Source organism: Strigops habroptila, chromosome 8 (assembly GCF_004027225.2).
Source record: "Strigops habroptila isolate Jane chromosome 8, bStrHab1.2.pri, whole genome shotgun sequence".
Lineage (NCBI taxonomy): Eukaryota > Metazoa > Chordata > Aves > Psittaciformes > Psittacidae > Strigops > Strigops habroptila.
The window spans coordinates 22,129,739-22,146,459 of NC_044284.2; the positions used below are offsets into that span (position 1 = coordinate 22,129,739).

General features: G+C 39.2%; 1 protein-coding gene across 6 annotated transcripts; it reads right to left on the reverse strand.

Moving 5' to 3' along the window:
• Nucleotides 1-1,985: 1,985 nt before the first annotated feature.
• PLSCR1 (phospholipid scramblase 1) lies at nucleotides 1,986-16,463 on the reverse strand. Of its 6 annotated transcripts, none has more exons than XM_030495115.1 (9): nucleotides 16,240-16,442; nucleotides 11,690-11,720; nucleotides 10,780-10,881; nucleotides 8,608-8,777; nucleotides 7,495-7,537; nucleotides 6,201-6,421; nucleotides 5,289-5,450; nucleotides 4,088-4,249; nucleotides 1,986-2,847 (listed from the first exon to the last, which is right to left on the reverse strand). In XM_030495115.1, exons 2-9 carry the CDS (start codon nucleotides 11,700-11,702, stop codon nucleotides 2,788-2,790), a joined length of 933 nt encoding a protein of 310 aa, XP_030350975.1. In that variant the 5' UTR covers nucleotides 11,703-11,720; nucleotides 16,240-16,442; the 3' UTR covers nucleotides 1,986-2,787. The 6 variants fall into 6 exon arrangements, with proteins under 6 accessions (XP_030350975.1, XP_030350978.1, XP_030350976.1 ...); XM_030495118.1 differs by having other exon boundaries at nucleotides 8,608-10,293; nucleotides 16,240-16,427; XM_030495116.2 differs by lacking the exon at nucleotides 16,240-16,442 and adding an exon at nucleotides 13,491-13,625.
• Nucleotides 16,464-16,721: the final 258 nt, after the last annotated feature.

Consider the following 16,721-nt stretch of genomic DNA (forward strand, 5'->3'; position numbering starts at 1 on the left):
CAATCAGTTTCAGAAATGAGCAAGTGAATACAGCTGTGCCCAGAAGTTCTTGAAAAAATTAAGGAATAAGCATTTTTCAATATCATTATGAAAAAGTGAAAGAAATTACAAAGGTGATACGATATTGTTTTGTTAACTAGAGTTACTCCTTGATAGCTTTAGCTCAAACTTCTCATGTAATATTTTTACCTTCATGACAATGCGTGAACCATTTCACAAAAAAAAAAGTTGATGAGATGTGTAATTAGTATCAGGTAACTAATCAGTTACTCAACTGATGGAAAATTCCCCTAGTCCAATGCTCTCTCTGTCCTTTTATGATATGAGGTTGTGGAACTTCTTTCATGTTCTTACCACAGTTCTGGCAAATCTAAAAGGCTTAGCTTGAGCTTCTTAAACCTTACTATGTAGCTGGATTCACATATTGATTCCCTTGGGCTAATTCTTCACCTTATTTACTAATTTTGCTAAATACATGGTAAAGGAATCCTCTGTAGCAATTTGACCATTAGACTCAAGCAGCACAAAATCAAAAAATCTAAATGGCAACAGCACAACTTACACAACTTCATTGTTGGGTTTCAATGTATTTGAGAAACCTGATAGTAAGCAAAGGTATCTTTTCTTTGATTACACTTTACAGAATTGTTCCTGTTTGCAACTGCAATTCTGCTTACGATAGAAGAGTTGCAACACTTTTTTCCTGCATCTTGATGTGAAGCTGATCATTCTTGGCTGTTTGCATCCTCACATTCTTCCCTTACTGCTCTACAGAGATGTACGTGAATTATTCTATGTAATTTTTTATGCAAGGTTGTTGGGACGGGTGCTTCCAGGACTTATGGTGAAAACTTCAGCACAACATTTGAATATAAATTCTGAATTAATTGGAGGGATGAAAATAAAGTCTCCTGGTTATGTCCCATCAGCTGAAGATCCTAATACCATACTTAAATTTACATACACTCCCCAGTTTATTTTCAAGGGACAAATTTATGATGCAAGATGCTTTTCAGCATAGGTAAAGGTATCCCTGTTTTGCCTACTTTCAAAATATTCTATCCACTCTTCAAACAGCCACAAACAAAGCCTCGCTCTTATACAAACTATAAATTTAAATTTTGTACAGGACCTCCCATGGAATTAAACAGGTATTTTCAAATATCTCAAAAAGAAAAAGAGTTTGTGAAGTATTTTGAGTAACTCTGCTCTCTGGTGAAGGTGCAGCTATTGAATGTGCTTGAGCTTGGGACTTCAGAGCTACAGGCAGAACTGAAGCTGTGTGCCATGCCTTGCAGGGAAAACACCACTGATTGGCTTAACCACACAAATCCCTACAGGACAGGTTTGGTCCTGGGTGTGTTACTTTAGTTTCTATACATGTAGCTTCTATTTCTAACTGAAGCAATCAGAAACTTTTAGCAGATATTAGCCAGACTGAATTTCCAGTATCTCATTAATAGCTGGTCAATAAAATATTTTCAAAATAACAATAATTTAATTCCCTAAGAATAGTGCTGATGAATCAAAAATGCACCTCCAGCAATCTCTATTATTAAAGACACTATATTCAAGGAACTTTGTCTTTAGCAGCAGAAGCTAAATTTAACAAGGCATAATATATAATTTTGAAGACTTTCTGAACAGTCCAGATTGCTGTCTTGAGTTTGTACAATTTTTATAACATCAAAGAGAGTCCAGGAACATAGCAGCAGTGGCACTCCTCTTTTCCTCTGCTTTTTGACTGACCAGGAGCAATCAATAAATTGAAAATACTGAACAAAAAGAATCTCTACCAGAACTAAAATACAAATGAAAATATTGGCAATGACCTCTCCCCATTGCTGGATCCCAAGAACCACTATATGCACATGCTTCTGTGAAGCTGGGGTAAGAAATTGCAAGTTTACCCATTGCTTGCACATTTAAATAAAGCTATAAATGCTAAAAAACAGACCTGCCGTTTCATGTATCTGCTTTTGAAGTAGAATTCTTCTGTTTATTATTCTTGCACTCTCACAATTACAGACAGACTTACAATCTGTGAAATCCATGGACTAAATGAAGAGGAAAGAGAATTCCTGTTTCTTTTACATTTCCTCTAAACTTCTGTTAATGAAAATCAAAGCCTTAAGTTTCAAAACAACCTAAATTATGAAACTAACTTACACTGAAGGAGTCATTTGACAGCAGATTTGTCACCATCACTCTACAATTTTACAGTGATTTTTGATAGTTCACTTAGATCACAGAATCAGAAAATCAGAGAATAACAGGTTGGAAGGGACCTCAAGAATCATCTGGTTCAAACTTACTTTGGTTTGAATGTATATGTTTGATAAGAAGTTGGAAACAACAGAATGTGAACACCAAGGCAAAACTACCAAAAAAGGATACACAGAAAAAGATCAGGACCTCTTTATTAGGCTCACTGCTTATAATAATAATGAATATAGAAGTCCTCTTTTTTTTTATGAATTAAAGTAGCTATAAGTACTTATTTTACAATCCCAAATTTCTTGGGAAAAAATGTTGCTATATATTTCTATAAATTATTGTTTTGATCAGTACAGAAAAAGTGTTCTTATTTGAATACTACAAATTGTTTACTACAAAATTATTTACTACTATTTACTACAAAGAAAAACCTGCAACAAAACATAAAGCTTCTAGTTTATAGAAATATAAACTTGTGGTAGCACAAAATACACATTTCTCACACTCTTACTGGAGCTCTGCAATCCGCTGGAAAGTTGGGATTTATGTTCTTCTTCTATATAAAAGTTTTCATTGCCAAACTCCTGTTCGCTGTTGGTTATCACCACCATGCTCAAAAAACATAAAGTCCTAAGAAGGCAATAAAAAGCAAATGAAAAAAACACTTCTTAGTGTTGATTCTTAGTTCAGAGATCTCCTGGTTGCTTTGCAAGGTATTCAAAGCACATTCCTCTCGGAAGCCTCAAAGATAAGAAGATGATGGGGCCACCCCCTCCATCCCACATTACCTGGATCTCTCAGAATAGGACACCCACAGAGAGAGAAAGAGGTGGTGAAAGACCTACTTTGAAACTTTAAATTATCACTAGCCGAAGCTATGCTTCCTTTAAGCAGGATTCCTGCCCTGGCTTTGTTAAGACTTGACTCAATCCCTTCAATTTTACCTTAAACTGGAGTCCATCATAATGATGACTATCTTTAGTTTACATCTGGGGGCCCCCAATTTCTGTGTCCGGAGTCCTGGGTTGCTCGCACTCACTAGCACTGTACTTCATGCACATGGTGAAGTACAGTGAAGCACCTGAACAAACACAGCTAAGAAAACCTGTTTCATGCACAGAGCTGTTAGAGGCTGGTGAGAACGTTCCAAACTCAAGGTGCTTCACATGCCCCTTTCCTCTCCCTCTGCAGCTCTGCCAGCACAGAAGCAGAGCACTTACTGAAATGGTACCCGATGCTGAATTGCACAGGTAAGTGGAAACATGAGTGTATCGCATACTATTTTCAAAGAGCAAAGTGAGCTGCACTGCAGTATTTGACATGGCAGAGTCAGAGTGCAGCTGAAAACTGCTATAGTTTTGCCTCCATAGAAATCCCTCGCATTGGAAATGACTCCTCTGCAAGCATTTGATCCTGTTCAGCTCAGTGCTTCACATACTTCCAAGAAGGAGAGTTGGGAGGAAACGGCTGCCGCATTCAGTTGTCCAGTTCACCAGCTCAGCAGGCTGCTCTGGTTTTGGATGGGTCTCTTGGTGATTGCTGATGTGCACTTTCATGGTTTCACCATCCACATAAACATGCTCTCCTCTATTAATGTAATGTTAAAGACTCTGTAAAGAGTCTTCCCTTTACAGGGTTTCTCAATCTCATCAGATATGTAGCTCCTCTTAAACACAGTTAGCACTGTAGGTAGCCTAGAACAAGCTTATTATCTGAAATAATTGCCTTCTGTGGTTAGTTCAACACATAGTAATTTCACAAGTTGTGGCCCATTTCAAGAAGCTCAGAATCAAATCCTTCCACAGTACATTTTGAACATGCAAATGAAAAAGCCAGTTCATACTCAAGTATTAGTGAGTGACAGACTTACGATAAGGAAGCAAGCACCAATCATGACAGCTTTCATTTTTACATCAAGGTCCATTGGGAATGTGATTCCAAAGTTATCTGCATCTGTAAAGGCTTCTTTCAAAAATCCAGTCCACTGCTTAGAAATCCTTCCAACAGTAGCAGTCTCATCCACAGATTTCACCTAGTTAAATATAAAATTAAAAAACCATAAAATGTCATTCATGATATTCCCAAATCCTTCTCATGACAGATCCATGTGAATGCTACAGATTGCGTTATTTGAATTAATGCAGTCATTGAATGTAACTGTACCAAAACCCAACCCTATCAGAAAGTCAATCTTAAATAACACAGACATGAACTTAATTCGAAATCTAACTGCGGAGTTCAGTGCTTTAATGGTGTTGGAAGACAGCTACTGCACGCATGTACACACACTGCTGCAAGTGTTGTCTTTTAACCCAGAGAGCAAATTAGTTTCTCCTGCCATGTATCAGGTGCTGCTGAAGTGAAAATTAAACAAACTACATTCTTCTGTTACAAAACAGAAAGTAGCCCTTTAGTATTTCCTAAAGTTAGATGCAGTTGTAAGAGTTGCAAAATCTAATCCGCAAAATAAAATTATACTGAATTTGCTTTAGCAACTATTTGCAACATCATTTTAAATATTAAATGATAGACTAGTGTATCTACTAATTAATGTGTATGAAAATAATGATATATTAGTCACTATTATTTTTAAGTGAAAGGTGTCACCAGTCATTCAAATCTGTATTTTAGCTCTAAATTATCTTGATTTACTTGGTCGTTGAATGATTATTAAATTATTAAATTAGTGGTTATAGGAAGTAATTTTAATAAATACATGACACAGCTGAGAATAACATCTTTTTGTTAGGGCCAAACATAATAGATTCGAAAAGACTTCGCTGCTAAGTATTTAAATTAACAGATTTGTGTGCAACCACAGGGAATCAGTCTCACTGATCACTGGTGAGTGGCTTTAAGACATCATTTCTTGAAGTTGTTCTGGTTTATCTAGAGTAATCTAGATATCTAGACAAGTGAGTTGATTATACTAGCATTAAAATATTCTGTGCTAATTACTTAATATATATTACAGTTCAGTTGACAAGTTCAAGCAACAATTCAAGCAACAAACTACTATCAAACTCCTACTGGAAAGAAGCTACATACAAACAACTTTTAGCCCTGCATACCTTGAAATTAACATCATCACAACAGCTGCAGGCAACACATGGGCCAGTAATTTTCAGTATATCCATTCTTTTCTCATCTTGAATGGTAAACTTTGGCAGACAGGCATGCCAGTTCTGGACAACATAACCAACTGGTGTTCCTGGAGGTGCCTGAACTTCCATCTTCACAGGAAAAAGAAAACTTCCAAGTGAGCAGTCATGCTTTGATAAGCTTGTTAGACAAACCCCACTGTACATACAAACCAAATGCATCTTATTTTTCCACAACAATCTGGCTTTCCAATGGATGAAGCTGCATGGGGTTTTCTGTGAATGTTTTCAAAAAACTGCACACAAATTTCAGACCTCATACGCATCTGCAGTATAAAGATCAAAGTCTAATGAAAGAAAGGCTGTGAGCATCCTGAAAGCATTCAGTGAAGACATTACAGGACGCAGATACCACAAATCCCTCAATAAGAACCTCAGATTTGAGGTTTCAGAAGTTGCATCACCCCATAATTATTTTAATATTAAAAAGGCTCATCATCTCATGTTGAATTTCACTGTAGGTTTCACGGCAGCAGTAAAGTGAAAACTTTAGCTGTTATCAAAGCCATTGCCTAACTCTTACATTGCAAGTCCATCTCCAGCACAGATTTTGGTAATGGCCACAAGTTCCCTGACATGCTGTTTAACCAAATTTTTCATTACCATAATCAGAAATGGCCAGAATGAATCTAACTGTTGCAGCAAACTTGCTTCTTCCCAGACCAAGGACCCCATAAGCAAATCCTACAGCTTGCTCTCCCCACAATTTACAGGCAAAACTTGACTTGTTTCACCTCACCTAACTCAAGACAGCCCCATCTTAAAACCGCACAGATGGACCACGTCCCATGTGAAGGAAGAAAGTGAGAGGGAGCAACTCACCTCCTGTAAGCAGCAGGGAAAGCAGCACGAAGAACATCGGAGGGGTCTCTGCAGCGTTATCACCTCATGGCCCAGGTTGTCTATAATCTGCATGGTGAAGGGTCGTGATGGCCCACAACAATTCCTGGTACAGCAGTCAGTGTTCTCTGCTGCAAAGTACACCCTTTGCCCCAGCGTATTCTTGATTTCATATTTGTTGTTTGTTTCAAAGCCAGTCAAAACTGAAAAACGGGAACAGAATGGTTAAATTTCTCAGGTGCATCTGGTCATAAAAGTCATCATGCTAACTCTAAAGCTACCCCTTCGGAAGGCAGGCCTCCCTCAAAGTCTGTCAGAGGCAGCTACTGGCAAAAGGAAGTGGTGGAGAAGGACTCTTGAGCAGAGCAGCCTGACAGAGAAATTCAGAGAAGAGAAGCTACCATGCACATGACAACGCAGAAAGAGTAGAGAGTTGTCCATCAGTCTCCTCCCACCAGACAGGGACATTTACTGCTAGAGCGAGCACCACAATTATAAATAACACAGCATGGAAGATTCCCAGGGAAGGAAGAGCTGAAGGGATGAGAATTAAAAAGAAAACTTGTAAATCTGGGGGTGAAGCAAGAACATTCAAATGAAAAGGCCATAAAAAAAGCCTCAAAGTCAAAATTCACAGCAGCACAAATAGAAAACAACAAGAGCCAAGACAGAAATTTTGATTAATTTCTGTAATAAATGGAAGCACTCTTTGAAGCATTATGGAAAGAAAATGCAGCAACAGTAGGCATCAACTGAGACGGATGGTCCATTTTATTTCTTCCATTTGAAAGACACTGATAACATGACTTTGATATTCTTAAAGTGAACGGAATGAGGGTAGTAGAAGGAAAGCAGTTCAATTCACTAAAACAGCAGGATTGCCTGGAAACTAGGTAAGAGCTTCATGCCAGTCTATAAAGTTAGATGAAGGAAGAAAGGACAGGAAATAATATCTTTAAGTAGGGAAGAGAAGCAAGTAGAAATCATGTGAATTAATAAAATGGGAAGCGTGACTTCAGCTATAACTATCTACCAAGATTATTCAGTCACATTGCTATGTATCTTTCAAGATACAGAACCAGCTTAAAATCCCCCGACCTCCTATTTTCTCCTTTCTCTCCTCCACAACTTTTGCAGATTTTGAGACAGGTGACAGACGCAGGAAAGAGAAAGGTGGTGATCCACCTTAAAAAGATAAGTGTCAAAGTCTAGATTTTATCATTTCATGGGATTATTGGATTTAAACTTTTCTCTGCCATAAATACTTTGCACTTACTCTCAAGAAGTTCAATTTGTTGATGAATTAATATCTGGTCAATCTGTTAATGGTTGAAAAAATTAAACAATAAATAGTTAACAAGTAAATAAGAGAAAGCTAGTTTCAAGAAGCATTACTGTTTCATTTCAGAACGCAGATTTATGGATCAATATATTGTCTAGAGGCAGATCATCTACTGGTAAAGCTGTGTAAGTAGCTCAAGTACCTTCATCCTTTCCTCTGTCAAATTAGCAGAACAGTGTTTCAGGGCACTGGAGCAGATGACAGAAGTTGTACCCAAGCTGGTCTGGCTACTAGCACACAGGGCTCAGGCTAGTTCAGCTACAGAGCCTGAGAGAGCCTCTGACACCACATATCCCAGCTTCCTACACTAGGAGTCCATACAGATAAAAGCAGGAAAATAAGAAATTTTAGAGCTACTGCTCAGCTGTGAGAGAAACTCAGGATACATGGAAACTCACGATACATGGAAAGTCAGGATAAATGACCTAATGGCCTTCCCTCACTGGTGCCTTTTTTTTTTTTTTTTGAGCAATTTGCAGATTTGGCAAAAATACATCAGTGTTAAGCCTCGATATTTGCTCCCAGTGCTAAGATAAACTGTACTTTTACAGTTAAAGGACATATTCTGCAATTTGGAAACCATTCTTATTTTGCTGTTAGCATTCTCTATGTTGTGAAGTCTGACTAGCGTCTCTGCTAACAACATTATGAAGAGGTGTGAAGAAAGCACCATGTAGAAAACTAAGCACTTCTAATGTGCTACAGTTGCACATATTATATACATTTATTAGAGACACTTTGCCAAATCTCATTACATCTCATAAACGGTACCTTCAAAAACAGGAAAGATCTATGATAGCCCTGTGCTCCTAGTCCTTCAGCATCTCATTTGGCCGGAGAATACTGCATAAAGTGCTGCAACCATAACAGGCATCTCCACACTCAAACATGCATCAATCGCATTACAAAACGCTTCACTTAGCAGCTCAAAAGCAGCAACTCACAGAGCTGCAACAAAGCCACATACTTTTTTTAGCTCTTTCACAGATGCAGGATGCTTCTCAGGTGAATACCTGTTCTCTGGGGAAGAAGGAAGGGTGCAGGTACCTGTGTGAGGTATTCTAGTCCAGGAGGGCAGTTGGGAAGAGGAGGAGGGATGGGCATCCAGATTGTCCCCTCCTTCACAATGGGCTGGTTCTGGATGGGTGGAACAGTAAGTTCAGCTGGGATTCTCATGGCCTGTACCTGAAAGCCATAGCTCCCTGCACCTGCGATACCTGGTGTGGTAGGAGAGATGCAGTTACTAAAGTTAGATGTTAGAAAAGAATTGCCCCATGGATCTTCAAAAGATTAATTTATTCACTATTTTGACCTATGAAGATCCTTATACCTACAATATATTTCAGTTAGGAATACTTTTGTGAAAAGAATTTACACTGGATATGGATGTTCTAATCCCTCCAGACAAAACCAAACAAAATAAATAAATGCATCATTCTTGAATATAGCAGAAATTTTATTCACATAAAGATAGGTAAATCAAAAATTAGAAATAAATAAATGAAGGTTATTTGTAAGTAAAGAAGACAGAATACCTTAAATTAGATGAAAAATATGGGCATTTACAAGTTGTCAGTTGAGCAAATGAGGAATTTTAAGACAAAGTGTTTCTGGAATCATGCCTTCCACTTATGTGATAGGAAATGTCCTTTTAGCAAAGTTCATCTGCAATTTTCAAATTAGATGAGTGTGATCTAAAACCTGCACTTTCCCATTCTCTTTCAAAACTCAGGAAATCCACAACTCCTTGATGGAGGAGGTGCATACTAAAAGAGGAAACAGTTCCACATTTTGTGAATGCCAAGTAAATCTTCTCCAGTTAGCACTCAGTAGAAAACACAAGCTCTCATGAAGCACTTCAGGATGTAAATGCTCAGCATCCCACCAGATGGCACATGCAGCATTGCCTTGGTGCTCACAGCCTAGCCCACATCCTCGGCTGAGCGCAGAGCCTTGCTTGCAGCAATACAGCCTTTGTAGCTGAAGCTGCTGAAGTTGCTGTTGAAAGTTACAGAACAAGAACTATTTTTTTTCCCCTCACCTAATAATTCTCCGGTAGGCTGTAGGTTTTCACTCTGAGAGGAATTTTATATTCTACTCAGAAGCAAGCACAGTGCAGAAGCCATAAAGCATATTTTTGTAGAGCTGTCCAAAGACAAATAGTTCGAGTAAATTTGTAGATTTGTAGATTTTAGCCCAAATCCGTTCAGCACCAGTGTTTCACATTACATTCCAATACATGGACTGTCACATATGAAAGCTCACACTGTGGCCGTAAGCAGGACAGTACCTCAGGTGATGTAAACAGCTGTGGCTTAAAATTCGTAGGTGGCAGGACCCCCCACTCTAGAGAAGGATTCACCCTTATGGAATACAAATTGCTTGTATGTCTGAGTACAGGTTTTGCGCACAAACTAGCTACTGCTGTCATGTGTAAGTGTATGCACATACAATTATGCAAAACAAAAAATGCCCCCCTGACCTTCACCACACAGGCAGCACATGCTCGTTCCCTGCTGAAGCTAACTGTACTTCCAGACCCCAGATTGCCTTGCAACAACATGCACAAGCTTTAACTTACGAACAGCATAGTAACTCAGGCCAAACTATTTGCATTTTATCTACAACTTATGCTTTGAGTCTGATTGTTAGACTTGGTTCTTCAGAAAGCAATTAGTTGCCAGAACATGAGCAGCTATTTAGAAGTGCTGCATTTTGAATGTGGAGCAGAAACTGAAATAGAAGAGGAGAAAAGCAAATGAGTGCAAGGTATAACCACATGCAAAGTACAGCAATAGGGTAGGAAACAGGCACAAAATACACAGATTAGCAGAATAGCGGGAGGAAAACAATTCTTTCTTCAGTTCTGGATTTCTAGAGAAAAGTAAAGTGAAATACTAAAATAGCATATTAATTAAAAAATCTTATCATCAGCAAGAAGCTGCCACACATTAATCGCTTTGCATCAGTAACACCACCCTAACAAACTCTACACAGTAACCACTGGGGAACATCCAACATTTTTAACTCCTACCACAGCTGGTACTGCTCAGCACCAAGAAGGAAAAGATGACTTTTCAGCAAACAGAAATTAACAGAAACTCCACAAAATTAACAGCAGAAAAGTAAATCAGAGATGGTCACCCTGGTGAAATGAAACCTCATATTTCCCGTGCTTATTTCCCAATGGTATAACAGATCTGTAGACAAACAACCTACCTTGGGAAGTCCCAGGTGCATGCTGAGGATAGCCATAGGGGACTTGATATCCTGGTACATGGTTAATGTTTGAAAATCCAGGTGCTAGGTCAGGTTTATGTGCTGGAAGAATGGAACATACACTCTGAGTTTGCTCATTTCCTCCTGCCCTACTATGAAAAATCCCCAACACTGCCTCTTTTTTCAGAGTAGACATAACAAAATTTAGCAGCGGTTTTCTGTATAGCAAAAACTGTATAACAAGCTTGTATTTATGCACAATATGTATATTAAACATCAGTATAATGTTTAAGAACTTAAAGGAGTTCTCATCCTTAACGTGCAGAAAAAAAACAGGTATTGCACATGATGTCATGAAGATGTCACAGAATCATTTAGCTCGGAAGGGACGTCTTGAGATCACCTACTCCAAGCAAGGTCAGTTCACTGTCTGGACCAGAGATGCCTTTGTTCATTTATATTTAGAAGTAGGCTTTAATACAAAGAATTGCCAGGGAACTGACAGGCTGCCCTCCTGTAGAGAACTGACTTGCAATGAACCATTCTTCACTATATAAAACATTTTCTATGAATTTCTTCAAGTTAGGACTACACTAATGCCTCACCAGCAGACTCAGAGGGTTATGCATTTAAAAACATTTACCAAGTTCATTTTGTAAGCAGAAAGAGCTTGAATTTCAAGATTATTTATTCATTTGTTTTATTTAACTTTAGAAATCAAGATCTGAAAATGTAAGCTATATTTTGGAAATTATTACATTTTAAAATGTAAATAATTTCAAGTCAAAACATATTCAACAAAAAATCATACATATTTCATAAAAATAGAGGGTAAGTAAACTAATAGCTAAGCTAGTATTGCTTGAACAATGTGGTGTTCAAGATGACATTCTGTTTATAATTTACTCACCTTGCATTGCCATGATGTGTTTACAGTTGTTCTAAAAAAAAAAAAAAAAAAAAAAGAAAAATTTGGGGGGGATTTTTAATATATACATGTAATTTTACATAAGACTTATTCAGAGTTTTCTATTATTGCTAAAAGATACTTGACTGTCTAAACCATATGGGAAAACTGAATTACAAATGCAAGCTAAAATAACTTTAAATATCTCCACTTCCTTCTAGGCTATGTCTCCACCACACTGTAAGTCTGAATTATCTATGCCTGGATTCATGCTTTGAGTATCCTGAAATTATCAACTTGAAGGAAAGCATCAGGATGTGCAGTTATTTCATTGCACTGCAAGACTCCATTGTGCAGCCATCCAGAAACATCATGCAATTCATATGAACAAATTATTGCAGTAATTTCAGAGCAACTAGTTTAGCATATTGATGTTGACTACAAAACCTGCTTGGGAAATCCCGGACCAGCCCTGATGCCATGCTGCCACCTATTCAGTTCTTTATGCTATTCTACTTTTGAAGAATAAAATGGTACTACTAAATATCATGTATCCAATATTTGTCTCAACTTGATAAGGAAGGATGGGCTTGCACAGGGGAGTGGGCTTCCACAGCAGAACAGCATGAGTGAAATGGCCAACTGCTTGTCTTTTTCTTTCCACTTTTCCGTAATTGTCAAAAGGAGTTTAAAAAAGGCAGAAAGAACATTTACTGATGCCAGCATCAACCTTAAGAGACACTCCTTTCAGACTCTGGATTAATGAGAGAAGCAAAACAATGGCAGCAACTGCTGCTGAAGACAGTGGTCCAAAACAGCCAGGAGATCCATAAGTGGAAGTACAAAAAAGAACAGTATAGGAGTTCCTTTTTACGGGATTGAAAGCTTTAAAAAAATGATAAACCTAGTTACTCTTTAGAAAGAATGCAGTTCAAGTTAAACTAGTAATATATGTTGTCTGTTATGGCTCTTCCAACTAGTTCAGTTCAGTGAAGATAGCCATTCAAAGCTGGGAAGGAAACTGAAACTGAAAGCAGTTCCTTTCTGCTTTTTAGTCCCAGAGTAAAAGCAGATGTCACAGGAGGATCTTTAATGGTTCTGGGATGACATGGCATCTATCTTACTTCCCAGCTTGCACACAACATCCTCTTTGTTTAGTAAACTGCTCTTAAAGTGTTCCTTTTTTAAACCTTGTTCTTGCAGTTGATAATATAAACTGACAAGTTTAATATATGACCATATTAAAATATGTTGATAAAACTACCAGCTTGTAGGAATAGCACAAATGAAAGACGAATAAAAAACCATAATTTAAACTAGAAAAAGATCAGTTTATACTGTGAGATGTTCCAGCTACCTGAACTTTAATGAAATACTGAGAATTAAAACTGAACTCTTTAGTAAAGGAAGGGTAGAGACTGTATCATACGGTTTGTTTAAAAGAAAGGCTTTACAATAGCCCAAAATCTTTCTTCTCCCTACAACCACACATATATGCCACTGCGCAATCTAGGATTTAGAAAACGTTGATATGCTCTACAGCGAGAAAAGTAACAAAGATTTTACAAAGTTCAACTCCCATTTCATCAGACATGATGCTAAGAATAGTTAAGATTATGTCTTTTACTAAAATTGTCTCTTTTCTTCTATTGCTTTTTATGTAGACTCCTTCTACCACGTCCAATTCAGCCATCAAGATCAGCACATTGTCATTCATGCCTTGCTTTTCATCTGAATAATTTATGAAGATTGTGAAATAACATGAAATTGTGAAATACCAAAGGAATGAGGAACAAAAACTCACTTTTGTCAACTTTATATTGCACAATATATTGTTCAATGATGTCACTATGCATGGGGAAATTCCAGCATGGTGAAACCTCAGTCAAGAAACAGCAGTAACGGAAAGACCAGTCACTTAGAAATTAGTTGGTTCCAGCTGTCTGGGTTACACAAAACAATGAAGACTACATTTTCATTTCAGTTTAATAAAATAAGGCTTTACATGCTGCTAGGTGTTACTAGTTCTAGTAACATTTTTAAATACAGGGAACAATTACTGAAACATTACTTAGCAAGGAAAAGTAAAGGCATTTGCATTTAGCCCCTACTAATACAAAAGAGGAAGAATACTATTTCTTTGTAATGGGGTTTAAATTCCATAGAACTAAAGAAAAAAGGAAAGAAAGTGCTTCAGCAAGTAAAAGTTCATTACTGAATTAATTTTGGTTCAATAAAACAGTAGCTGGATGAATCCCTCCTGCTACGCTGGCCATGTGCTGCAACCTGAATTTACAACATAAATTGAGAGTAAGTTGGCCATGGTGTTTGAAGAAGCAGCAGCTCTGAATCTTTGCACACATGTTATAAAAATCTTTACAAGGCTCTGAGCAATCTGACCTACATTTAAATTTAGGCTGGCTTTAAGAAATGGACCAAATAATCTCCAAAGGTTATCCTTTCCAACCTAAATTATGATAGGATTATAAGGGTCCTTCACATTTTATTACATTACCTGAGATATTTGCTGATCAAACATTCACCAAAATCCCCTAGCTGAAGCACTAAAGGGCAAGAGAGGACGGTGGGGTCCAGGCTCCAGCTCCCATCACCTCACCCCCTTGCTGGGGCCATTATGTTTAGGGCTATGCAAGAGAGCCTGTGCCTCGAAAAGCCTGACAGATTCCTGTACTAACTTACAGTTCTGGATCCATGCTCTGAAAGGGAGTGCAGATAAGATATAAACATGCCTGGGTTCAGCTTTACACAGGGGAAAGGAGAAGCGATTTTGCTGGCAGAAGGGAAGCACCAGGGAAATGCTTCTTGAAGAGCAGCTGTCTGGTAGTGAATGACCCTTATGAAACAGTCTCCGGATGGTCTGAGGTCCCCCCACTGCACCTGTGTACTGGGAGTGGGAAGGGCAGGTGCTGCCAGCCACCTCTCCTAAAATATGCTACTTGAACCCCGCAGCATGACTGACACAGAGAGCAAATGAAAGGCAAAAGAACACGCACACACCCAGCAGTGCTTCAACTGCCAAGAGCAGCCATTGAGCTGCAGGTTATCAAGCTGACAGCAGATCCCCAAACCTCATCTGCTATACCACTCACAAGAGAAAGGAATTCATATCAAGAAGTCTCATTCTTCACACCCTGTCCCTATACACTGTACTACCTAGAGCCTATATTGTCAGCCTTCCTTCTCATCCATTTTTCCCTTTGCTTTCAGAAGTAGCAGTCAATTGCTGCTAAACCCTCAAACCCAGCACCAGCACACTCCACCTAACTCTCTCCTTACTTTCTTGAATTGTTACTCAAACGGGTAATGCAGAAGCAAACCCCAGAGCATACAGGTGCCCAGGTACAGTGCTTTTCCCCCTCCATGAGTTTTGAGCCAGGACACTTAAGGACAGACAAAAACTTTTGGGAAGGAAATAGAGGAAATAACTGTTCCAAACGGAAGTCTGAACAAACTGTTATAGTTCAGAGAACTGTAAGGAAATAACATTCCTAGATTGTTCTTTTTTAAGGAATGAAAGAGTATCTATGTTTCTTTTCAGTCACTTTCTCATTTTCGGAACTACATTACACAGCTACATCTTCCTTATTCTGATACATGTCAGCAGGTACACTGTAAGTCATTTAGAGATACCGTAATTCAGTTAACTACAAAGCTTCCATGTTTTATCAGAAAAACAGTCTACTAGCGTGACAATCAGTTTCGTTTCTTCTCCAGCTCGATGAAATACTGCCAAGAGCATACTAGCATAAGCCCCCAAGCACAAACATCATGCATGGCACCATTTAAATACCAAGCCAGGCCATTTCCAAGAAAGTCTATGATTCAAAAAAAAAAAAAAAACAAACAAAAAACCCAGAAAGCCAAATAGCTGTAAGGCGTGCATTAGTTCACCCTAGCTAACTTTGTGGCCCTTCCTTTCATCATTATATTAGACTATTCAGCCAATGGATTTTAACCTTGGCTGCCAAAGAAACAGTATACTTGAAAATAATTTAGTTAACCTAATTAAATAGGTAATCTTCTGCTAAAGTTAGCAAAATAGCCTTCAGAGAAAGAATTAAATGAGCTATTAGTTGGCATAAAATTATTTTGTTCTGATGCAGTAGGGCATCCCTCTTTCCTCTGACATTGCCATCTCTCCTGCAACCTGTGAGTGCCAACACCTAAGAGCCAAAAAACCAGGTCATGCTCCGGGTACCCAGCCTCAGGGACATGAGGGCATATCTCTACCGCTGCTCACTTCACTGCTGGATGACACGGCCACCGTTGCCTGAGCCATGCCTGCTGCTGCCAGCTCTCGAGGACAGCCTCGGCAGCAACCATTTCTTCAGAAGCGAGTTACTTTGCTGAAGACACATTTTCTAACTTAATGTGCAATCCCCAACTGGAAAACATGGCCCTTCTAATCGTCGGGTCATTTTCACACCCCTTCTAATCATTAAGCATCGCTGTGATGACAAAGGATACCTGAAAGGACCACCTAGAAGAAATCACACGCGGTAAAGACACTTATATTCACAGCAAAAGAATACCCGTTCCCAAAGCCGAGAAGCCGCTCCGGCACCGAACCCCGCTTTCAGCTGTGCCGGCCCCGCTGCTGCCGAACCCTGCTCCGCTCCGCCCGTCCCCGTCCTGTCGGGGGGCCTCCGGAACCCCCAGCGCTGCGGGGCGGGAGCTGCCCGGGGCCGCCCCGGAGGAGGCCGCGCTGGGCGGGCCGGGCTACCACCACCCTTCTGGGAAGCGCAGGGTGGGGAGAGGGGGCGGTCTCTTGTTTCCAGTGGAGGAACCGTGTTTATGAACAGCGAGAAACGCGCCTGGGACGTCTCTCCGGCCTGGGCTCTGCCAGTGGTTGGCGCCGCATGTGAGAACACCGCTGGCTCGTTTAACCGCAGTTTTGCTATGGCAGTGGAACGGCAGGTCAAATATTTGCTTAAAATTAAGTGATGCACTAGTTCTAGAAGGCAGTAATGTCTCTCGCAGTATAACTTCTACAACTGAAATAGCATTGGTATTC

Coding starts and splice junctions, on each gene's coding strand:
- PLSCR1 (XM_030495115.1), bottom strand. Junction 8,778..10,779: donor TGCACCTGGGACTTCCCAAG/GTAGGTTGTTTG, acceptor CTACCACACCAG/GTATCGCAGGTGCAGGGAGC. Junction 2,848..4,087: donor TTGGTGCTTGCTTCCTTATC/GTAAGTCTGTCA, acceptor TTGCCTTCTTAG/GACTTTATGTTTTTTGAGCA.